The 24,971-nt window shown below is 49.3% G+C and overlaps 1 protein-coding gene across 1 annotated transcript in view; it reads left to right on the forward strand.

Annotated features, from left to right (window-relative positions):
• C8H8orf74 (chromosome 8 C8orf74 homolog) overlaps nucleotides 1-14,626 on the forward strand; it is a 30,734-nt gene extending 16,108 nt beyond the window's left edge. Inside the window, exons 3-4 of the mRNA XM_070376150.1 lie at nucleotides 13,269-13,672; nucleotides 14,390-14,626. Of these exons, the coding sequence (XP_070232251.1) occupies nucleotides 13,269-13,672; nucleotides 14,390-14,626 (641 nt within the window). The remainder of the gene's footprint in view (nucleotides 1-13,268; nucleotides 13,673-14,389) is intronic.
• The last annotated feature ends 10,345 nt before the right edge of the window (nucleotides 14,627-24,971 follow it).

Consider the following 24,971-nt stretch of genomic DNA (forward strand, 5'->3'; position numbering starts at 1 on the left):
TACATACACATGTATCCTTTCTCCCCCAAACCCCCTCCCATCCAGGCTGCCACATAATGTTGAGTAGAGTTCCCTGTGCTGTACATTAAGTTCTTGTTGGTTATCCGTTTTAAATACAGCAGTGTGTACATGTCCATCTCAAACTCCACATCAAAGGGGCAACTCTTAGAGATTTTCCCCTGAGTGTATTCGTTTGCTCAGGCTGCTATAACAAAGTTCCCCAGACTGGGCAGCTTCAACGACAAAAGTTAATTTTCTCTAGTTCTGGAGGTTGGAAGTCCAAGATCAAGGTGTGAGCAAGACTGCATTCTTCCAAGGCCTCTCGGGCTTTGCAGACGGCCGTCTCCTCACTATACACCGCATGCGGCCTTTCTTGTGTGTGTGTGTGCCCTAATCTCTTCTTATAAACACATCAGTCATAGCCGATTAGGGCCACCCTCATGACCTCATTTAAACTTAATTACCTCTGTAAAGACCCTGTCTCCAAGTACAGTCATATTCTGGGATCCTGGGGGTGAGGACTTCCATGAATGACTAGGGGTGGGGGGACACTGAGTTAATACAGCCCATGATACTGAGAGAGGTCACAGACCACCAGGTGGGGCTGAATCAGTCGACCAGCCAGAAATCAAGGTGCCGCTGGAACATTTCCTGAGAGGCTGCACCTGCTGCAGAGGAAGGTACAGAAATCTCAGCGTTTTCACATGTAGCGTCTGTAAGCCTCACTGTGACCTTGTCATAGACATTATTTGTTTCAATTGGAGTATAATTGCTTTACAAGTGTTGCCTTAGTTTCTGCTGTATAATGAAGTGAATCAGCTATATATACGTATATCCCCTCCTTCTTGAACCTCCCTCCCACCCACCCCCTAGGTCATCACAGAGCACCGAGCTGAGCTCCCTGTGCTCTGCAGCAGCTTCCCACTAGCTATATGTTTTACACGTGGTAGTGTCTATAGTAAATCCTAATCTCCTTATTCATCCCACCCTACCTTTCCCCATCCCGAATCCACACGTCTAGTCTCTACGTCTGTGTCTCTATTCATGGCCTGCAAAAAGGTTCACCTGTACCGGTTTTCAGATTCCACATACGTGCGTTAATATACGATATTTGTTTTTCTCTTTCTGACTTACTTCACTCTGTGTGACAGTCTCTAGGTCCATCCATGTCTCTACAAGTGACCCAATTTCATCCCTTTTTATGGCTGAGTAGTATGCCATTATATATATGTACTACATTTTCTTTATCCATTCACCTGTCAATGGGCATTTAGGTTGCCCCATGACTTGGCTGTTGTAAATAGTGCTATAATGAACATTGGGGTGCGTGTGTCTTTTTGAATCATGGCTTTCTCGGAGTATATGTCCAGGAGTGAGACTGCACCCTCAGCATCAGCTGATGTGTTCTGGATGGACGTGCTCCCTGTGTGGGGTGGGGGGTGATGCTGGTGTCCTTGGGACCAGACTGCTGGCCCTTTGGAGTGACCCCCTCCCCTACCTCTAACTTCCCACGTCTTTCCTTGGCTGGGTGGACATTTTGGTCAGTCTCCGAGTCCCCCACCGGCAGAAGGGACAAAGAATGGTATGAAGTCACCAAATATTAGTCTTGGTACAGTGCCCTGTCCCTGAGACAGTGAGATTACGTGGTCATTTTCACCTTGGGGGTGATGAAGAGTAGGAGGATGAAGATCCAAAGTCAGCGGCCCTTCAGCAAACTTGAGATGGCTGCAGGAGGCCCCCACCTCACCCTAGACTGTGGGACTGTGAGCTTGGTGGAGTTCACCACGGCTGCTTAGAATCAAAAGGACCCCAAAAGTCACCTGATTCAAGCCTCCCTCCCTCCCACCACCACCACACACTCATTATTCAGGAATTCTCTTCCCAGCTAACTGCCTGCTCACTCCTCCACTGATAAAGCTCTCACTTCTAGAAAGTTCTCCCTGCTGCTGAACTGAAATCTGTCTCTCTGATGCTTCCATCTGATGGCTCCTGTTCTGACCTCTGAACCTTTCCAAATCAGCTTAATCCTTGCTCCACTCACTCAGCCATCCTCCAGCCAGCACTGGCAGAGCTCTGCACCAGTGGGTGGAGAAGAGCAAGCATCCACTCAGCAGTCGTGATGCGCAGGCTCTCCACATGGATCATCTCATTTAATGTTCACACCAAGCTCGGTTGGGTGGGTACTATTGTCCTTATTTCACAAGGATGCCACTGAGGTTCAGAGAGGTTAGGTAACTTGCAAATCATCACACAGCGAAAAATAATACCAGTATTAACCTCGAGATTGCCTGGCACCAGAGTCTGTCCTTCCTGCCAAAGCTATTTAGCAGTAGCCAACTTCTCGAGGACTAGGGGTGAAGGATGGTGAAGAGTGTATTTGCTGAGCAGAAAAGGCAAGAGGGCCACTACGGACGAAGAGAAGAGCTTAGGCAAAAGCTCAACAATCTTTAAAATACCTGATCCTGTGTCTGCTCCTTGAGTTCCAAGAAAATGAACAGGGAAGAAAATTCTAAAAGGACAACAAAATCTTTCCAAATCTTAATGTATGGGTAGATTTTTCCTTTAATGTGGCTATTGGTTTTTCTTTAAGATAAACACAAAAGCTTAGTGAACGGGGAAACATTAAGCACTTACTCAAAAAATTAAACATAGAATTACCCTACCCATAGAATTACCTATGTTCCAGCAATTCCACTTCTGGGGATACATCCAAAAGAAGTGAAAGCAGGGACTGGAGCAGATATTTGCACACCCATGTTCATAGCAGCAATGGCCAGACAGTGGAAGTAACCCACCAACAGATGGATGGATAAACAAAATGTGGTCTATACATAAAATACAATATTATTCAGCCTTTAAAAGAAAGGAAATTCAGATACAGGCTTCAATATGGATGAACTTTAAGGACCTTCTACTAAAGGAAAGAAACCAATCACAAAAAGACAAATACTGTATGATTCCACTTATATAAGGTACCTAGGGCGATCAAATCTGTAGAGACAGAAAACAGAAAAGGATTTGCAGGGGACTGTGAGGAGGGGAAAGTGGAAGGTAGTGTTTAATGGATACAGAGTTTCAGTTTTGCAAGATGAAAAAAGTCCTGGAGACGGATGGTGGTGATGGTTCCACAGCAACGACAATGGACTTAATGCCACTGAACTGACACCAAAAAAGGGTTAAAAAGGTAAATGTTATGTTGTGTGTATTTTACCACAATAAAATTAAAATTAAAAAGTTCTAGTGGAAGTACTGTAGTTCTACGGAGCCCATGTCTTCTGTTCACACCTTAAAAATACCCCAGTAGCTGAGGCATACTTCTTGGAGCTGGAGAACCTGGGTTTGAGTCCTGATTCTGGTTGCATACACTAAACCTCAATTTCCTCATCTGTTAAATGGCAGCAATTACCTCTTTCATAGGTTGATTGTGACCAATTAAATAAATTGATGGATAATTAAATGCTTTAAACCTATAAAGTAGCACACCTGTGCAGGCTGGTTGTATTATTATTTACTAAGAGCTGAATCCTGGGCAGCAACTACATGTCCAGAGCTTTTTGGAAAGATCCTTTGGAAATGAGAAATCTAGTCCTTTCCAGCAGGTACTGAGAAGTTCACAGTAGCAGGGAGAGAAGAGAATACTCCAGAGATCTGGGGAGAACTGTGTACTATTGGGTCCTCACTACATGTTCTGACCAGAAGGGTTGCCTCTTCTTCTGTCCTCTGCAACCCTCTAGCCAACTCCCAGCCATCCTTTACCCTTAGCAGCCGGTGTGGCCAGGAGAGAAAGCACATCAGCATCCCATGCCCCACCCCCAGCAAGGAAGAGAGAGACTCCAGGTAAAGACCTAGGAAACAGTGGATTGAGGAAAACCAGCCTCTAGGAACTCATTGCCCTAGGAGTCTTCGGAGTCCTTGGGGAAGACAGATTTATCCCAGAACAGCCCCCCGGGGAGTGGGGGATGCCTGGAATCTTCACAATGACAATGATGACAACCATGTGATTTATTGAGTGCCACTGTGTACCAGGGTTTCCCAGGTGGCACTAGTGGTAAAGAACACGCCTGCCAATGCAGGAGATGTAAGAGACACAGGTTCGATCCCTGGGTCAGGAAGATCCCCTGAAGGTGGGCATGGCAACCCACTTCAGTATTCTTGCCTGGGAGAACCCCATGGACAGCGGAGCACGTCAGGCTACAGTTCATAGGGTCGCAAAGAACTGGACACAACTGAAGTGAAGCACGCACGCACGCACTGTGTACCAAGCACTGTGGGAGCTCTATCCCCTATGCTCACATATAACCCTACGAGTTAGACGTTTTTACTGCTTCCATTTTACAGATGAGAACACTGATGCCCATAGAGGCAAAATAACTCACGCAAGTAGTTAAGGAGCAGAAACAAGCTAGGAGCTCACAGCTGCCTGAATTCCCAGTCTATGCTCTTACAACCACAGAAAGTTCTGAGGCACGGCCCCAGCATCAAGGCCATCTTCAGGCCAGGGGCTGCCCTGGACTCCCAGGTGGCCTCCTCACGACTCTGAGTGGTGGCTGAGAACACAGCACGTGCCTGGCAAGGTGCAGTGTGACCGGATCCTAGGTACTGTGGTCTCGGTGTCCGTCAGGCAGCAGCCATCAGCATCCAGGCAAGACCCTCCACCAGCAAAAAGATGACACCTCCCTGAAGGTTCAGGTGATGGTTAGCATTTTTAGAAGTAAATATTTTTTTTAAAGAGTTGCACACTATTTTATAGACAGAGTGCTACTGTACACTTAAGACTACAGACAGTGTAATGTTCATGAGCACTGGGAAACCAAAAAATTCAGGTGACTCACTTTATTGCACTGTTCACTTCATTGCAGTGGTCTGCAACTGACCTCAATATACCTCCAAGATCTGCGTGTGTTGGCCTCCAATAAATCTAAGAAATATTGCATAGACTCAACCCTTTCTGGCCATTTGCTGAGCTTGTTAGCATACTCTGCTGTGCTCATGAGCATATTAAGGACACACGTTTAATTTCCCTGGCTCCAACCTATATTCAAGGCCACGCATTTCTACGTAATACCTGTTGCAAAACAACCTTTGGAAAACTATGACCGAGAGTGTTGGAGGCCCCTTCCAGTGTCCATCTCCAGGGTTTACAAAGCAAGTCCAAGCCACCTCAATCTGGATACTGAAAGAGGCCTCCCCAGGTCAAGCTGGGGTTGGAACTTTGGAACTCTGGCTCTGCAACTCCCCAGCTGTGTGTGTGCATGCATGCTAAGTCGCTTCAGTAGTCGTGTTCAACTCTTTGCCACTCTGGACCATAGCCCACCAGGCTCCTGTGTCCATGGGATTCTCCAGGCAAGAATACTTGAGTGAGTTTCTATGCCCTCCTCCAGGGGATCTTCTGGACCCAGGGATTAAACTTGCGTTTCTTATGTCTCCTGCATTGGCAGGCTGGTTCTTTACCACTAGGGCCACCTCTGTGCCCTGCAGCATATCCCTTGACCTCCTGAAGCCTCAGTTTCTTTTGAAGGTAAAGTGGTGATGGTGGTTACACCTGCTCACCTTGCCAGGAGGTCTTGGGCAGAGCCTGAGATGACCCAGGGCATGCGGGCCAACAAAGGGAACTCCCTGAACAAGAGCCCTCTCTTGCCCAAAGAAAACACACACCCTCTTCTGAGCTGGCACCAGCACCCTGGGGTGGATGAGTTTGGCAGAACCTTTTCAAGGGCAGAAAGGGGCTTGTCAGGGGCAGCATTCGGGACCCCGAATGGGGGTGGGGTGGAGGGTCCTGGCTTTCTTCCGCTTTCCCACCATCCCAGGCTGCCCTGGCAGGAGTTCAGGTATTGGGAACTGTAAGCCAGGTCAGGCTGCAGCCTGACCGGTTTCCTCCCCTGGCAGCCAAGGCGGGGGCAACCAAACTGGTTTGTCAGGGCCACCAGTGGCACCTGGATTCTCCCCCTCATGCCCACCCAGAAGGAGCAGCCCCTCTTCTCCTTTCCCAAACCCCCACTTCCATGTGCTCCCCCTTGCTCAGCCCCAGATCCTACAGTCTGGATGGGGAAAGGAGGGAGCCCAGCCCGTCTGGTCCAGGCCTTGCACCCCTTTGTCCTGATTCTGGAGGCTGTCATCCCACCCACGCTCTCCCCAAGCTCCCCTCCCCACTCCCACCAGCTCCGCGCAGGTGCTGGCCTCCAGGCCCTTGGGGACCGTCTTCAGGAAGTTCCCAGCAGCCAATGCAAATGAAGCCAGCCACTCCCTGTAATTGAAGAGTAACTTGCAAGGACAGATCTGGCCGCCTGGCAGCTGGAGGCTTCTCCAGGAGACTTAATCCTTAGCTTTCTGAGTCATCGGGGGCTTCTTGGCTCGAGACAAAACGGAGGGTGGTCTAGGGGCCAAGTGTGTCTCGTAAGCCAGCTTTGGACAACCTCTGCTAAAAACCAGAACTGGTCCAAAGAGTGTCTTGGGGCTGAAAGTTAGAATTCCACCCAGGACAAGGCCCACACTTGCGTTTGAAGGCTGAGGTCATGGCCAAGACTGTAGGAGGGCATCTGCCAGGATGACAGGCAGCTGGGACACCTGTGGGTGTTAGCACGACGGGGCCCAAGGACTTCTCACTTCAAACCTGGGCTCTGCGCTTGGCTGCTGGCCTGGCCGAATGGGACAGTGATGGCTGCCCCCATTGGGAGGTTGCGGGTGACCCCAGCTCCACGCAGGTATTGCCCGGCCAGATAGGAGGAGATCAGAGCACCCTCCGGCAGGTTCAGCTCTGCAAAGCCCAGAACAACTTCCATAATTCACCTCCCCAGGTCCACACACAAGTGCCTCCACACAGGTCTGCAGTTCAGCTTTGAGCATCAGAAACCAATGACCCCACACTGCTACCTGCCCTCTGGGACACGTTTGCTGGCCTTGCCCATCATCCTCCACACACCATCCTTCAGAAATACCCTCCCAGCATCTCACTTCTCAACTTAAGGCCTCTGAGTGGCCTACATGCTCTCCTTCTGAAATACCCACCCAGCATCTCACTTCTCAAGTTAAGGCCTCTGAGTGGCCCAGGGCTCTCAGCTGAGATTCTTAACCTTTCTTTTAGGAATTTGACCATTCTCTCTATGGACACTCTCCCCAGAAAAAAATGTGCATGCAAATTCCAGATGCAATTCTGGGCTCCGGTCAGTCCTGAGATCCTTCCTTGGATGTCCTCACGTTTCGTGAATTCCAGTTCAAGAGCCCAGCTTCTGTGATGAAGTCCAGTGCTCTCACATAATCTATACAGCTTGCCCTCTGCAGACTGAAGCCTTCAGGCCCTCTGTCCCCAAGCCCAGACTCTCAGACTTCAGTTTTGCCCCCCAGAAACTGCAAACCAGGTGTGGTCCCTTTACGCAAAGAGTGCACTCCACTTGCCTCTGGTCTCTGCCCTTGCTGACCCTCCATCGGGACTGCCTATTCCCACCGACTCCCACCAAACTCCTCCTCGTTGTCCCACACTGGACTCCACAACCTCCCTGCAGGAAAGCTTCCCCTGCTCCCACACTCAGCATCCTGGGTCAGGACATTTCCCCCATGTGAACATCTCTCCTCCTGGTGCCTGGTTTTGCCCTAAGCCTGGGCACCTGCTCGCATGTTGCTTTTGGAGGAATCTTCAGTTCCTGCTATGTCATTATGTCATGTACACAAGTGTCATAAAAAAAGAACAGGACTCCATTCTGGCAGTCCATTGGTTAAGACACCACGCTCCCACTTCAAGGAGTGCAGGTTTGATACCTGGTTGGGGAACTAAGATCCCACATGCTGTGCAGTATTATGATCAAAAAAATAAAAAAGAATTAAACCAGAGACTGTCATTTTCTATCCATCCCTCCACAAAAGCAAAAAAGAGTAGTACAGATGCCCACCGAATCCGAGCAGTGCAAAGCTCACATCTTTGCAGGAAGAGACCAGGCGCCAGGTGTCACGGTCTCTTGGCAGAGAAGAGTGTTATGGGGCTTTGGCTCCAGCCTTCTACCAGTTGGTCAATTTGTGATGGCCCCTGGGTATGGAAGTCTGAGTTCTCTGGCTCAATCTGCCTCATAACTCTGATGGAAGTCAGGCAGCAGTTCTCGAGCCAGACCCCATCCTGGAGTCAGTGGTTGTTTCTCTGAGGTGGTTGGGAGTATGTGTATATGGGGAGGGATGGGGTGCTGTATTTTTAGAAAGCTCTGGGTGGTGATGGAACCCAGGGCTCCTGCTGGTCCCTGGGGCAGAGGTTCAGGGGTGAAGGGGACCTCAGGATCAGCAGCCAGCTTATTTCCTGGCACAAGAGACACTCCAAGGAATGCATGGGTCACTGGTTTCTGTGACACAGGCAGGTAGCCATGAGGCTTGATTACAAACAGGAGGAAAGCGCGTTGCTCTGGAGCTGCCGGAGCTGTGTCTCCACCCATGTAGTTTTATCACCATCATTTCCCTGAGAAGCTGTCGTACTTATTTATTTTTCTGGGTGGTTGTTTGTTGTTTAGTTGCTAAGTCATATCCTACTCTTTTGTGACCCTCATGGACTGTAGCTCTCCAGGCTCCTCTGTCCATGGGATTCTCCAGGCAAGAGTACTGCAGTGGGTTGCTATTTCCTTCTCTAGGGGATCTTCCCAACACAGGGATCGAACTTGAGTCTCCTGACAAATCAAAATGTATCAATTTGTCAATAAATGAGAAATAAGTGCTTCAGTTACACCCCGCGATTTCCTCATCCACTGCCTCACAGAGTCACCACTTCAGTTTGTAGTGAGAACACTCAAGACATACTCTTGTAGCACATTTCAAATGCACAGAGCAGTGTGGTTGGCTGCGGGGACGTCCTCCGTGGTCCATCTCCAGGGCTTTCTTGTCCTGTGTAACTGAAGCTCTGTCCTTGACTCACAGCTCCGCGTGTCCCCCTCTGCGTCTGCGAGTTCCACCTTTTTAGATTCCAAATATGAGTGAAATCATGCAGTGCTTGCCCTTCTGTGTCTTGCTTATTTCATTTAGCATAATGCCCTTCAGGTCCGTCCATGTTGTTGCTAATGACAGGATTTCCTCCTTTTTAAGGCTGAATAGTATTCCATCGTATGTGTGTGTATCACAGTTCCTTTAACCATTCATCTGTCAACAGACCTGGCCTGACACAGCCTGTTTGCATACCTTGGCTCTTGTGAATAACATAGGGGTACAGCCACAGCTTCAAGATCCTGGTTTCATTTCTTTGCATGTATACTCTGAAGTGGGATTGCTGGAGCCTTTTGAGAAACCATTTTGGAGATTTTTTCCCTAATTGTCCAACCTCATCAAATTTTAATAACATAGGTATTCTGTATGTCTGATTATATACTATATCTGCTTTATACATTATAAAGCTTACTCTTTATATTCAATGCAAGGTTAAAGATAAGTAAATAACATTTTAAGATTAAATTTAAAACTGAAAAACTATTAACATCAAACTTAATTGTACTTTCTGAGTAACTTTTAATGTGGCTTATTTATGTACCTAATTTGTAATTGTCAATTTATATAAGCAAAGAAACAATTTATATAAATATATCATGACAAGAGCAATGCAAACAATTCTTAAAATGTCATTCAAAACTGTTATTTTCCTGGGAAAACAATGGGCAAAATTAATTCCTTAAAATTATTTTCAGTAAATTTAACTTTCAACTTTTGCTTAACACAGCGAGGCAACCAGTTGATAAGGGATGTGGGGTGGGTGGTCTAGGAGACCTCTGTGAGAACCAGGGACCCCACTGGCTGCCCTCTAGGCCACCAGCCCCCAGTCCTCAGCATTCCCATTCCTCAGATGAGCCACGTTTTCTCCAATGGGGCCTTTGCACACGCTGTTTCCCCTGTCTGCTTCCTCCTTTTCCACCTTTCTTTGCTCAGTGATCCCCTCTGACACAGCCCATCCTTCCCCACTTCCTCAGGGACCTGCTCCCTGACTTCCTCGAGCAAGTCCCTTCTTTCTACGGTGCCCACCCAGCACTAAGCAGCCCTGAGCAGGATTATACTATGCGTGTTTCCCCCAGGACTTCACCACCTTCCTGGACCACAGATGAGTTCTTGACCCGTGGAAGGAAGGCCCCTAATGAACACTTGTTGAAGGGATAAATGAATAGCTCCATTACTACACTTCACATGTCACAATTTGTCCATTTACTCACTAGACATGTTTTGGCCCTCACTGAGCACAGAGCGCTGAGCTGGGGACTGAGAGAAAAGAGGGGATGCCATCTGTCCAGCTGTCTCCTCTTCCCCAGGCTGGAAGCTCTCTGAGGGCAGGGGTCACGACAGAGGTACGTCCCACCTGCGTCATATTCTCTTGGTGGCCCTCCTGCTCCTTAAGGGTCCCCAGGGACAGGCTGCGGTCAGGCAGGCCTCTATCCCCCTCCACACCCGACCATCGGTCCTGCCGCTCAAATCTGCCCTTGCTGCCCGTGCCTGCTGACCTGGCACTCTCAGGCCACACTGACTCCTGTCTGGACTGGGCCGAAGTCTCCCCGCAGGCCACCACATGACCACGGTCTCCCTGGGCAGGCCCTGGGCTGCCTGGAGTACAAAGCCCTGGCTTCTAACACAGCACTCACGGCCCTCCCAGCTGCCTTCCTCCCACCTCTCCACTCAACATGCGGTTTTCTGCCTCCCCCGACAGGTGCCAACGACAACAAACTCAGTCTTGTTTCCCACCCGTGCCATGTGGCTCCTTGCCCCTCGGATCTCAGGCAGGCCGCACCCACGCCGTGCCTCCCCCACAGTCTTTCCTGGCTCAGTCCCACTCAGCCACTGAGATGTCGCTTAAGCCTCGTCCTCTCCAGGAGAACCCATATCCTCAACGGAGCATTCCCCGTCACCTGATTTTGTTCCTCTTTACACATGTGTCAATATCGGCTTGTGTATCTCTCCTGTGAGAACTCTGAAGGCAAGAGATGTGTCTAACAAGACACATCCTAATGTTGCTAGAACTTAGCACAGTGCCTAGTGATTAACAGGCCCTCGGGAACAGCTTGACAGATTAATTGTGGATGGATAAATGAATGGATGCACATGCATGGATGGAAAGATGGTTGGGTGGAGAGATGAATGAATGAACAATGAGTGAATGGGGGATAGATGGATTGAGAGATGGGTGAATGGATGACGAGTGAGTATTCGGATGGTGGATAGATGGATGGAGAGAGGGATGGATGAATGAAAAGACCTATGGAGAGATGCAAAGATGCGGCCTGGAGAGTTTTCCCACAGTGCAGAAACAAACACTTCTTTTCCTACAGCGTTCATTGACTACTGCCTTGCAGTGGGCTCTGTATAAGGCACTTGGACACACCATCCCACTTGATCCCCCTGACAATCCTATGAAGTAAACACGCCTATTCCCCATTTTACGTTGGAGGGAGTGGTGGTCCAGGAGTCACAACTAGGAGGAGCCAGAGCTGTGTCCATCATCCACCCAGCACCCTCCCCTCCCCCATCCTCAGACAGGGTACTGTCTTGGACCCTGGAGTCGCTGATTTGCCTTGAAAGGAAGGAAAAACACAGCCCACTAACCTTTAATTCTGCACGATGCAGAAGCCCCCCCCTTCCCCCAGGAGTTGCTGTTGTTCAGTCACTCAGTTGTGTCTGACTCTGTGACCCCATGGACTAGAGCACGCCTGGCTTCCCTGCCCTTCTCTATCTCTTGGAGTTTACACAAATTCATGTCCAGTGAATGAGTGAGGCCATCCAACCATCTCATCCTCTGTCACCCTCTTCTCCTTCTGCCCTTAATTTTTTCTAGCATCAGGGTCTTTTCCAATGACTTAGCTTTTCCTGTCAGGTGGCTAAAGTATTGGAGCTTCAGCTTCAGCAACAGTATTTTCAATGACTATTTAGAGTTGATTTCCTTTAGGATAGATGGGCTTGATCTCCCCTGGGAGACTGAAGCCTAAATCCTAGTGACACTTCACAGCACTTTCTGCTGAGGCTCAAGGTGGAGCAGTGCTCCGTGTGCTAATATTTGTGTAAAGCCCTGCTCTCTCAGACTCTGGGGAGAGTTAAGGTAAAAACACTCATGCAGAGCCAAGACTGAGGAGCCAAAGTGAAGGCAGAATCAGCGGGTGGGGAGGGCTTGAAAAACAGCCCTATGGGCTGGGCAGAGACAGCCCCTCCTGAAGGCCCCAGGGGTACTCTGGCAGGGCCCTGAAGAGGGTGGTCACCAGGTGGGGGGGATCTGCAAGCAGGCTGGCCTCCACCCCAGGAGAAAAGCCAGGCTCCCTGTGTGCAGCACCTGGTCTCCATCTTCCTAGAGGGAGCTGTGGAATACCCCTGTCTGTGCCCAAGCTCTTGTCCTGCAGAGCTGACACTGAGACAGGGGGCGAGAGAGACATGGCTGAGTTCACGGTGCCCCTGGTGCTGGCATCCATATGAGGGTCCAGGGTCCTTCTCTGTCACTTGTCCTGTCCTCTCCCTGCCAGAGATCTGTCCACAGGGCATGCACCTCACTCAGCAAGACCCTTTACTGAACCACCTCTGTCTTGAGATGCAGTCATATGCTGGGGAGAGTCTTGCCCTCCTGACCACACTCTTACCCTGAGCCTCTGATGGAGTTGTGAGCAGGAGGCATGAAAGGCGGACTTCTCTGGTGGTCCAGTGGCGAAGAATCTGTTCTTCCATTGCAGGGGGCATGAGTTCGATCCCTGGTCAGGGAACTAAGATCCTGTATGCCACACAGTGCAGCTGAAAAGTAAACAAATTAAAAAGAGAGAGATGTGAAAGGAAGAAGGTGGGAGAAGATGGCTTATCCTCCAAGGAGCATTGCCCAGTGCTACCCTCAGAGCTGATCTCTACATGGTCTGAACAATACTTGCCTAAGTCAGTGACCCAAGTGGCCAGTATAATGTCCCTGTCTCTGCAACCATCTCACGCTCCACTCATATCAGAATCTCTTTTATACTCTCACCTCCTTCCTGAAGGGTCTGAAGTGGAAACAGCATAAAGCATAGCTGAAATCAGCCTTTAAAACAAGAGCTAAATGTCAAAATATAGGCAAGGAGTGGGATAATCATATAAGAAAAAAATAGGATAAATGTAAGTTACTGTATAAAATTGCCCCCTGACCTTCCCAGGAGCCAAGGGAAAAAGGGAAACATGATACACTCCATGGCTTTCTCGAGCTAAAAATTGGTGACATACAACCGTTCATAGGACATGGACTCTGGGGTGAGCACATATTGATCAGCCATCCCTGCCACTTTGGTCTGGTTCATACTTGCTGCCCAGCCCTTCTGTGCCCCCAGGTTGCTCCATCACCGAGGCCGTGACAATCCTGGGAAACAAGCTCAGAGATTACCAGGGGCAGTTCAACACCACCCACCTGCTGGCCCTGTGCGACTACTTCCACAACACCTTCATCCGCCACTACAAACTCTACCAGTATGTGCTGGGCCAGGACCAGGATGTCAACCTGACTGTTACTAACCTGGAGGTGTGCACGCCGCCCCAGCCGCTCCCACTGGCCGAGGGCAAGGACCGGGAAGTCTGGAAGCACGAGCAGCAGCTGGAGGAGCTGAGCACGGCCGAGGTGCAGAAGCAGACCAACATGCTGCTGCTGAAGGGGGCCCTGCGCCTAGAGCAGCAGCACCTGCTGCAGGAGACATTCTCCCAGCTGCCTGGGCGGCGGCACCAGACTCTGAACAGAGAAGTGAGAGGGGCCCGTGGGGCAGGGGGAGGCTCTCCTGCCCCAGTCTATGTCCCTTCCCTCCAAGAGAACCCGCGGGCGGGACCCTGGGGTCCTCACCCTTGGGAGGGCACAGGAGGGCACAGGTTTTGTGCACATGTTTCATGAAACATCCCTCAGATGTATTCAATCCCCCATTTTAGTGATGAGATGACTGAGGCTCAGAGAGTTTAACTGATTTAACCCAAGGTTCCCGAGCTGGCATGTGGCCGAGTTTACATTTGGACTGAGGCCTGGTTGACCCCAAAGTCCAAGTTCTTTCTAGCACAGATTCCACCAAAGGAGCCCCCCAGGTTCCAAACCACCATAGACTTCCGCAGTGCCCTGTCTGCCTGCAGAGCTGGCATTCATGGAGGCCTGGGGGATGGAGGAAGGGCCATGGGGGTTTCATCCTCTCCCCGCCCTCCGATCTCCTGCCAGGGCCTCCCACTGGCTGAACCCAGTCGGTAGTGACAGGTCAAGGGAGCTGGTTGATGCAGCTCTTAAAAGTCAGCCTCCTGGGGCATAGAGTAGGGTGGAGATGGACAGAGAGTAGGTCTGGGGAGCAGGGAATGGAAGATCCCAGCATACTGAGAAAGGAGACAGCTGGGTTGAGAAGAGGCACCTGAGGTGGGACTCTGCCTGCAGGTGGCCTCAGCTTTCCCCAGGCCCTGTTTACCAGCCACCTTCTGTTTCTTGCAGGAGCTAGAGAAACTCATCACTGAGGCCATTCACATCCAGATCGAGTGCCTCAAGGAGCTGCTGCAGTATGAGATACAGATAACCTTTGATATTTTGGACCTGAAACTTCAGAAGAAGACTCTAAACCTCAACGCTCCCATCCCTCCCTTGGTCCCCATTGCTGGTCAGTCAGGCCAAGACGAAGCTCTTAAGTTGTCCAAAACCAACAAAGGGAAGAAAGCAAAAGCAAAGAAGTAGAAGGCCCCTGATGTCTACGGTCTGAACACTCTGATTGAGGAAGAGCCATTTTCAATTATGAAGGGATTATGTGATGCACTCGGCACCCAATAGGTCAGAGATCTCTAGTGATTAAAAGAAACACACGGAAGTCCTGGCTGCAGAACTTGTTGAATGTCTGTTTCATGTGTAACTGAGTTACGTGGGTGAAGGAGGTGGGGACGGGGAAGACACAACACTTATTGCATGTTCTGTATCTTCTTGCTGGATACCACCTTTCACCTCCTGAAAATCCAATCCAAATAGATTTTCCCTGCAGGGTGGGAGAGGGCTGTCCCATGAGGCCAGTCAGACACCACTGGTGACTGAGTCTGAGCTCAGACAACAGACATGAACAATACAACAGCCCCAAGAAGGTCTCAACAGGTAAGAGGGAGGGTGGTGGTCCTGTCCCTCAGTGGGGTGCTTCCCCTGCAGCACCGTCAGGGAAACAGGTGCTGGGACCCCTTCCTCTCTGAGGATCTACCACATGCAGCCTGCTGTACCCACCGGCTTTCCTGCTGGAGGGCACAGAGCCCACACCTCTGGAAAACACTTCCTTCTGTGAGAATCCATCTTGTTTAGCCTGAGACAGGGGAACAGGCACCATCCTGGAGGCCAGAGACCCAGCGCTGCACCCAGCACTGTTGGCATTTGTGACCTTGTCCATGTCCTTTCTGTCTCTGAGCCCAGCGCTCCCTCCTGTCAAGTGGGAGACCTGCTGGCCAGAGTGGAAGGCCCACTCCCACACTAACATCCTCAGAGAGAGATGAATCATCCCCGAGAGCCCAAGAATAAAGCATTCCAGAGGTGAGGTGACCATCTGCTCCGGTTGGTCTAGGACAGTCCTGGTTGACTTTTATTGTCCTGGAGTCCTGCCTGATGGGTCACTGTTCAGTGGAGTGTTATTCAGAATCTCTGTATGAGAAGCCAGGACAAGACTGACACCCCTCCACTTGGACTTCCAGCTCCTGCCAGCTTCCTGGTTTGTGAGTCACATGGGCAGTGAGTGAGTTTTCAGTAAACTTGACGCTAAAACCGGAAGATGACAAGGCTTGACCTCTGTCTCCTTCCCAAGCTTTTCCTGCCTTGGTGTAACCCTCTAAAAGACAGCGTGTGCGGCTCTCCCTCGGATGCTGGAATTCTGGCGGGTACAAGCAACTCAGAAGAGCTGACTCCTGCTCTGGGGTGGGCAAAGGGATGGACTGTTGCTGCTCCAGCCGGTGGTGGCTGGCCTGTAAGAGTCACGAGGCCACCTGGCCACCGGAAGGCCAGTGGGGAAGCGGGAGTGGCAGGCAAAGGGTATATTCGTGATGTGCAGGACCTCAAAGGCGGAATCTTGATGAAGGGCTCAGAGGGAGCAGTTGGAGCAGACTTGCTGCAGCAACTTTGCCACTTACTGGAGGGTGTAAACCTGCAACTATTTCTCTTGGTATTTGCAACTGCATTTTCGTTTTCCAATACACCTATAACAGCAATGAGTTCAACAAGAAAGTGCGTGAGTTAGGAAAATGCAAGGATCTAGACTTCCTCTTTTTCAAGAAGGTTAATACAAATGGTTCTCTGCATTTAGCAACCACCCTGAGAACCATACCGGTGTTACTGAAAACAAGACAAAAATCTGCTCTAGTATCATCAGCATGTAACTCAAAAGACTGTCTAAAGTCCTGGCCAAACATTATTCTGCATGTTTCTGACAGGGTGTTTTTTTTTTTGGATGAGACTAAGATTTGAATCTGCAGATGGAGTAAAGCAAATTGCCTTCCCTAATGTGGGTGGGCCTTGTCCAGTTAGTTGAAGGCTTAATAAACCAAAACCCCTGACCTTTCGAGTAAGAGCAAAATGATTGGAGGGATATAGAATCTGGAAGAGAGGAGACCAGGAAGGAAGCTATTAAAATAATGCAAGCCAAGTATAATATTAACTATCAGGTATGTAGTACACAGATATTTAGTAAGTACCTACTGTGTGCTAGCAACTATTCTGAGCCTTGAGAATACTGCACCAAACAGTAAAAAAAGAGCCCCTGCTCATGAAGTTTATAATCTGGTGGGACGAGAGAAAGTCAGTGAATCGACAAGCAAATATTTGATGTAACATGATGACAAGTTACGTGAGTTGAACACATGCTGTGTGCTAGGTACTCCTGTAAGCACTTGATGTGTAGTAACATTTTATTTTCATGACAGTCCTATGAAGTGGGTACTGTTATTACCATCACCATTTTACAGATGAGGAAGCTGATGGGCAGGGGCTAAGAAACACCAGGGAGTCTAGACATAGGTCATATTCTTCACCTCCCCATTTTACTGGCTTTCAAGTATCGGTGGCCTGGCAGTGGCAGGGGGTAGGGAGAAGTCCACAAGCAGGGGCCTTTCTCTCCCCAGCCCAGACATCCTGAGTCCCACAGCCTCCCTGCTCTTCTCCACTCCAGCAGCTCCTGAGCACTCATTGTTTTGCACCATTTTGCACTCCTGGTCCTCGTTTGCAAGTCCTGCCAGCTTACAACTCCTTTGAGAGCCAGGAGCCGTTGTACATCTGTGATGTCTTCTTAGACCGTCACACGGTGTCAGGCACATTGTATGTCTGTAGACCTGAGAGCATTGCCAAAAACCACCAGTTCAGCCAAACACAGCTGTGTGGATAGAGTAGAAAAAGAAAACCACGATGGGAGAAGTCCTTTAAAGGCACTTGCACAGTGTTCTCTGTTTTTAAATGAGAGAACTGTTGTATCAATAAGACATGGAATTTTCATTAATAGGCAATAAATCAAGTCCTCAACCTTCTTGGCCAGGATACTCAGACTGGAGCAGGGTCTCAGTCCCTGGTCATCCTCACAGAAACTCAGGTACAGGGCTAACAACAGAAATATTGACATTACTTTACAGGGACCTGGCACCTATTGGCTTACAAAATAGCCCTATGCCTCAGCGCACACATACAGTTTTGACTGCACAGATCAACAACTTCTTTGAAAAACTGGTCTCTGCTGCCTGCACCAACCACAGGGTTCTGATGGAGGCTCTTAGCCTTAATGCCTCCCTCCCTGGCCAAAGGAGGAGCACATTTCACACGTGGACCAGTACTAGAACACCATTGTGCTGGGCCACAGTGATTGGGCCAGGCATGGGCACATGACCCAAGCTAGACCAATCAAAATGCTCTTTAATCACCCCACCTACCACACCTCCAGCCCTGGTGATTGATTCAGGTGTTTTTCCACTTAGAGCTGTCAGGGTTCCCTTCCTTTTGGTGGGAGGCTATAAGGATTCTAGGAGACTGATATTCTAGCAGCTAAGATTCCAGGCTGAGAGAAGGAAGACACCATGCAAAGGGAAGCAGAAGAGACAGAAGAGAGGTTGCTCCTTAATCCAATCGCCTGGGAGGCAGCTCCACCCTGTCAGTGGTTTGAGCCAAGGAGCACACACCCATTATTTGATTGACGTTAGGAAGCTGGCAAGGCAGGGAATGCTTCTCCCATGACAGATGAAGAAACTGAGGCTCACACAGGTGAAATGATTACTCAAGGTCACTTGACTAATGAGGTGGGGGGGGGGGTGGAGATTGAAGTCATGACAGACGCATCCAGAGCTCCAACCTCTAGAAGAGAGCTTTTGTCTTCTCTACTATCTCAAAAGGCAGGGTCCCTGTAGCCAAGACCACCGCTCTGCCTGCATGTGTGATGGCTCCTGGGTTTAAGCCACACTTTTTACTCTGGACTCTCAGCCAGACTACAGTATCCACTCTTAGATGAAAGACTATTCAGGGGCCAGGGGACAGAATCTGAATAGTCTCTTCTGTGGGAACCTGGACTTTTAAAGTCACTCTGCTTATTTAACTTATATGCAGAGTACATCATGAGAAACGCTGGGCTGGAAGAAGCACAAGCTGGAATCAAGATTGCTGGGAGAAATATCAATAACTTTAGATATGCAGATGACACCACCCTTATAGCAGAAAGTGAAGAGGAACTAAAAAGCCTCTTGATGAAAGTGAAAGAGGAGAGTGAAAAAGTTGGCTTAAAGCTCAACATTCAGAAAACTAAGATCATGGCATCTGGTCCCATCACTTCATGGCAAATAGATGGGGAAATAGTGGAAACAGTGTCAGACTTTATTTTGGGGGGCTCCCAAATCACTGCAGATGGTGACTGCAGCCATGAAATTAAAAGACGCTTACTCCTTGGAAGGAAAGTTATGACTAACCTAGATAGTATATTGAAAAGCAGAGATATTACTTTGGCAACAAAGGTCCGTCTAGTCAAGGCTATGGTTTTTCCTGTGGTCATGTATGGATGTGAGAGTTGGACTGTGAAGAAGGCTGAGCACTGAAGAATTGATGCTTTTAAACTATGGTGTTGGAGAAGACTCCTGAGAGTCCCTTGGACTGCAAGGAGATCCAACCAGTCCATCCTAAAGGAGATCAGTCCTGGGTGTTCATTGGAAGGACTGATGCCGAAGCCAAAACTCCAATACTTTGGCCACCTCATGTGAAGAGTTGACTCATTGGAAAAGACTCTGATGCTGGGAGGGATGGGGGGCAGGAGGAGAAGCGGATGACAGAGAATGAGATGGCTGGATGGCATAACTGACATAAGTTTGGGCAAACTCCGGGAGTTGGTGATGGACAGGGAGGCCTGGCGTGCTGCGATTCATGGGTCGCAAAGAGTCGGACACAACTGAGTGACTGAACTGAACTGACCTGACCTGAGTTTATCCATCATTATCATTCCCTCTTCAGAAAACATTCACCCCAACAGCAATGTCATCATACCCTATTCATTCAGTAATCTCTGCTATAAAATTCATTAAGTCCAAACTTCTGTCAACCATTCACGCTTTATTATTATAACTCCCTGTGATGGTACTTTTAAAATGTCCTCCAAAGGACTTTCTGACATTTTCTGTAAAGTTCTTTCATACCAGCTCCAAAGGTTGAGGAAACAGAGACCATCCCCAGTGCCCACATTTTTGAAATGAGGAGCAAGATAACCCTGGTAACGTTTCTGAAAGTGAAAGTGTTAGTCACTCAGTCGTGTCTGACTCTTTGTGACTCCATGGACTGTAGCCCACCAGGCTCCTCTGTTCATGGGATTCTCCAGGCCAGAATACTGGAGTGGGTTGCCATGCCCTCCTCCAGGGGATCTTCCCAACCCAGGGATCAAACCTGCGTCTCTTATATGTCCTGCATTGGGGTGGGTTCTTTACCATCTGAGGATCCCGCCTACTCCAGTCTTCTGAGAACTTGGCCATGTAGTTCCCAGCCTAGGTTCCAAGGCAGAATGAGAGCAGAGACATAGTTTTCTGAACTTGCTACAATATTGACATGTAGACACTACCATGTGTAAAATAGATAGCTAGTGGGAAGCGGCTGTATAGTGCAGGAAGCTCAGCTGGGTGCTCTGTGATGACCTAGAGGGATGGGATGAGGGGTGGGAGGGAGAGCCAAGAGGGAGGGGACCTATGTACACTTATGGCTAATTCACATTGTTGTACAGCAGAGACTAACACAACATTGTAAAGCAACTACATTCCAATTGGAAAAAAAAAAAAGATGGTATTCTCCAGACACCATCATCTCAGAAGAGTTTCTGGGGAGGCTGTCCTTCCTGTGGAGTTCAGATTCCCAGCACAATCTGGAAATGCCACCTCCATGATCCCCGTGCAAAGGAAGTGGTACAGCTAGAAAGAGTCTCTTCTGTAAACCGGCCTTAGGTGTTTTCTTCTGGAAGACTCCAAATGCCTCTATCGTCTTTGTGAATAATTTAGGCCAGATGAGTGAACAAAAGCTTTGGAACTCCCCTAGCAAAAGGATAGGGCTGTTGCTGAAAGGTGGGCAGCGCTACTCAAGATTCTTTGCAAGAAGCACTAACGTGGGCCAGCAGCTACTGCCTCCAGAACAAAGCCAGTTGGACGTCTTAGTGTCCTGAGGAGACTCACTTTCAAACTCTGAACCAGGAGGTTGCTGGTAATGGGGACTCAAAGCCCAGAGTTATCCCCACCCTGCAGGTGCAACTGAGAGAGACTGACAACTTCATGGAGTAGCCACGGCGCATGCGCTAAGAAGGTCCCCAGCTGTTCGGCTTCTTCAAACGTGTCATCCCATACGTTTCTTGTGGGGCCACCTCTCATTCTCAGGGCCTCACCTCAGATTCCAGCCAAGCCTACAGTAACTGCTCCATGCCAATTTTGTCCATTCCATAGTGCCTGTCCTTACTCCAGTGTTTGTCAAATGTCCCCTGCTTTCTGCCCGGGACTTTGCTCCTGTCACAGCCTGAGGCACTGTCAGGAACCATGCACGTCCTGGAAGTGTGGGATCCCTAAGATCCCATAGAACACTCTAGCCAGTGGGGGGAGGGGGCCTGTGGCTAAATGCTTCTTCCTTTCATCTCTCAGGCAGACCATTCTGAGACACCATCTATGGGGGCTTCTCAGAAGGTCCCATGGGATGAAGCACTAGTTGCTCCCAGTAGCGGACAACTCAGAGACACACCTAAATATTGGCTTTTCCTCCTCTGTCTTCCCTCTTTGGGCTTCATTTCTTCTTTTTGAGGACACTTCTCAAAGAAGCTATATGCTGCAAGCAAGCCTTTGTCTTAGGTTCTGGTTTTAAAAGGAACATAGGCTAAGACATGAATTTATCTTTGGGTTTCCATATACCAGCACTCCTGGAGAATGAAACAGCTACCCACTCCATTATTCTTGCCTGGAGAATTCCATGGACAGAGGAGCCTGGCAGGCTATAGTCCATGGGGTCACAAGAGTTGGACACAACTGAACCGCCACCACCACCACCACACTAGCACTAACTCTGAAGTTTCAGTGACTATTGCTGGGTAACAAACTATCTCCAAAATTAATGGCTTAAAATAACAATAATCAGGATCGTTCTATTTGGGCAGGGTTCATATGGACTGCTTGTCTCTGCTCCACATGGAATCAGCTAAAATAGCTCAACTTGAGCTGAAGGAATCACTTCAAAGATGCTTGACTTGCATGGCTAGCGGGTATGCTGGTGCTGGTGGCTGGTTGCGAGCTCAGCTGAGACTGTTGACTCGGAGCCCTGACCTTCCATGTGGGTTCTCTCTATGGTTGCTTGGGCTTCCTCACAACATGGCAACCAGGTTCCAAGCAGTAGGAAATAGAAGGTGACAATCCTCTTAAAGCAGAACTGTATTCTATTGTCCTATTGGTCAAAGCAGTGCTAGATCCAGCTCAGAATCAGGGGAGTGGGAAAATAGACATGCCTTTCAGGGCAAGGAGTGACAAAGCATTCTTAACCAACTTTGATCTGCCACACTGACCCAGAACACAGGATAAATGAAGAGTTAAGTAAACTGTTAATTACAGAAGCAAATTTGTTAATTAATGCTACCCACCAATACTCAGCAATTACTATCCCTTGAAACCCATATGGCTACTGTCATTCTATCTGAAATTTGAGAATAAAATACTACTTTTATTTGAGATAAGGAGGATTTTTTTTCCTCAGAGATGTAGAACAGCAGAGATGAAGGGATCCTAGGGGTACCCACTTTAGCCACCTTGCAGTACAGCTGAGGAGAATGAGTAACAGGGAGAGAAAGGAAATTGCCCAAGGTCACCATCGTGGTCTTTGGTGATGACATCAACTCAGGGCTCAAACACCTGGAATGCTGGGTGGAAGGGTGCCAGAAGGGCTGCCTTCTCCCTGCCATCAGGTCTTTGTCCCCGGAAATCCCACACTCAGATCTATTGTGAACAGCTACTGAAAACTTTTCAAACGTGTAGCACAGGAGGGAGTCTGTGAAAGGGCTGAGGGTTTCAACTCGGGGAAGGAGCTCAGACTGGAACCAAAAAGGCCTCCAGGAACAGCTTTGCTTGCACCATGTTCATGACCATCACTGGCACACAACCCAGTCAAGCATGCTGGCTGCTACTCCATTCAAGGAGTATTTGTAGAACCCCTGGAATGAATGAGACACAGAGAAGACTTCAAAAAATAGCACAGTGAAGATCATCTCTAACTTAAGACCTTATTTCAATACCCTCATTTGAAGTTCAGAGGAGTCAGAGAACTCACCTACTGTCCCCAAGCTAATAAGTGACCTGCTGGGTTTTGAGCCTAGGCCCCTCACACCTAACCCTAAGCGTCCACTCTTCTCCCTAAACCAGCCATCACAGCAATGCAACCCCTCCCCTCTCGGAGGCTGGAGCTAGAGGTGAGCCCCAAGGAGTAGGAACCCTGTCCATAGGGCACTGTGTGACCGTGGGTGACAGCCTATAGGCACACAGGTCAGGAGGGCACCAGAAGGGAGGCCTCAGCGACAGGTGGCTCTTGAGTAAGGGCTTCTGCTGGGAGGAGGGTGATGGTTAGGGTGGGTGGCAGTGTCAGAGAAAAGGCTGGCTGGTGGAATCTGGAGCTCAGAATGTCTGTGTGTAGGGGGTGCTGGGGGCCTCCTGGAGTCCAAGTTTAAAGGGAAATAAGGGAGCCTGTCTTGAAGTTGCATTTGCACAGCGACCCTATTGTATTTTGATTGTTGTGCACCCAGGCGCCGTCCACCAGGCCAGATTGGTGCAGACCAGGGTTGGGAGGGACTGTGGAAAAGGGCCCCCAGTGTGAGTCGTGTCCGCGGATGGGCAGTAACAGGATGAAGCCAAAAGAAAAGCGCGAATTTATTAAGCACCACCTTTGAGTCATTTAATGAGAACCTGGAATCTCGATCCACCCTCTCATCCAGTGAGGGGGTCTTCAGGATCCCTGTTCTTCCAGCTAAGGAAACTGAGGCTGGAGGAAGTGAGTGACTCACCCCAGGCCCCACAGGCAGCAAGAGGGGGAGCCCTGCCCTCTGGGCATACTCTTCCCCGACATCGAGGAGACAGGAAGACCATGTCCTGCACAGTCACAGCCAAGCTGAACCGAGGGGAAGTGCACAGGAAAAGGTCACCCCAAAGTCACTAGGCCGTTTCTAGCAGAGGAGGCACCTCCAAGCCCGGGCACCCCTGGGCCTTTACCCTCCTTCCCAGGAAGAGAGGTTTCCGCCCTGAGCAAGACGGCGCACGTCAGAGGCTTGGGCAGCCGTGCTGGGCCCGGGCCGGTTCCCAGCACTCAGGGCAGCCGGGCCAAGCTGCTGACTCACTGCGCAGCCACGGACAAGTCACTTCCCTCTGGGTGCCCGGCCTGGCCTTGCAAGTGGGCATCCTTGCAGCCTGCACCTGGGCCCTAGGGGCCTTCCCCTGAGATCCGGCTGGCAGATGACTCCGGGGAGCAGGAAACATGTCATTTGAGAATAGACGTTCAGTTGCAAACAAAACCCACATTCATTTATTTAGCTCCCCAGCATATGGGGTCTTAGTTCCTGAACCAGGAATCGAAACTGCACCCCCTGCATTGGAAGCATAGAGTCTTAACCACTGGACCACCAGGGAAGTCCCAGAACCCACATTCAGAAAGTGAACGTGTGCCTCCTTATCTTTGTGGCAAGAAAGCCCCACACACTCTTTGGGCACACATGCTCAGGAGAGAGTCCTGAGGTAGGATGGCTTCTGCAGAGGGGGCCCTGCTGAAGGCTGAGGTACCCCAAAGATTGGGGTTGTACACCTTTCCTCCTCAGTGTGACCGGCAGGTCAACTCTCTGGTTGAGGAAGTGGATCCTCATTTACGGCAATTCAGGCTTCCTCAGCAAACTGTGGGGCATTTGTGGGGTTCCGTAACATGGGGATCGGAAACGTGACTTCTAGAAGAGCCTACAACAGAGTTCATCACCTGTTCAGAGGCCTGCAGTGCTGCAGAAATGTATTCAGGCTACATTTTCACTTTTTACAAAAGCAAATTTACAAAACAATGTAATCCCAATATCCTAAAATAAAGTTTAAAAATACGTGGGTAAACACATACATAGACCTAGGGGGAGAAAAGTCTAGAAGGACTACAACAAAAAATAATAAAGGGTTTTAAAATTAGGCCTGGAAAAGATAACTTACCAAGGGGCTAAATTTACTTCCAAAGAGAACTTACAACCTTATTACTATAGAATTAGCAGCCAACTCCTTACTTTGAAGGCTGAGCACCACAGAATTGATGCTTTTGAACTGTGGTGCTGGAGAAGACTCTTGAGAGTCTCTTGGACTGCAAGGAGATCAAACCAGTCAATCCTAAAGGAAATCAGTCCTGAATATTTATTGGAGGGACTGACATTGAAGCTGAAGCTCTAATGCTTTGGCCACCTGATGTGAAGAGCTGATTCATTGGAAAAGATCCTGATGCTAGAAAAGATTGAGGGCAGGACAAGAGAGTGACAGAGGATGAGATGGTTGGATGGCATCATCGACTCAATGGACATGAGTTT

Source organism: Bos mutus, chromosome 8 (assembly GCF_027580195.1).
Source record: "Bos mutus isolate GX-2022 chromosome 8, NWIPB_WYAK_1.1, whole genome shotgun sequence".
Taxonomy (NCBI): domain Eukaryota; kingdom Metazoa; phylum Chordata; class Mammalia; order Artiodactyla; family Bovidae; genus Bos; species Bos mutus.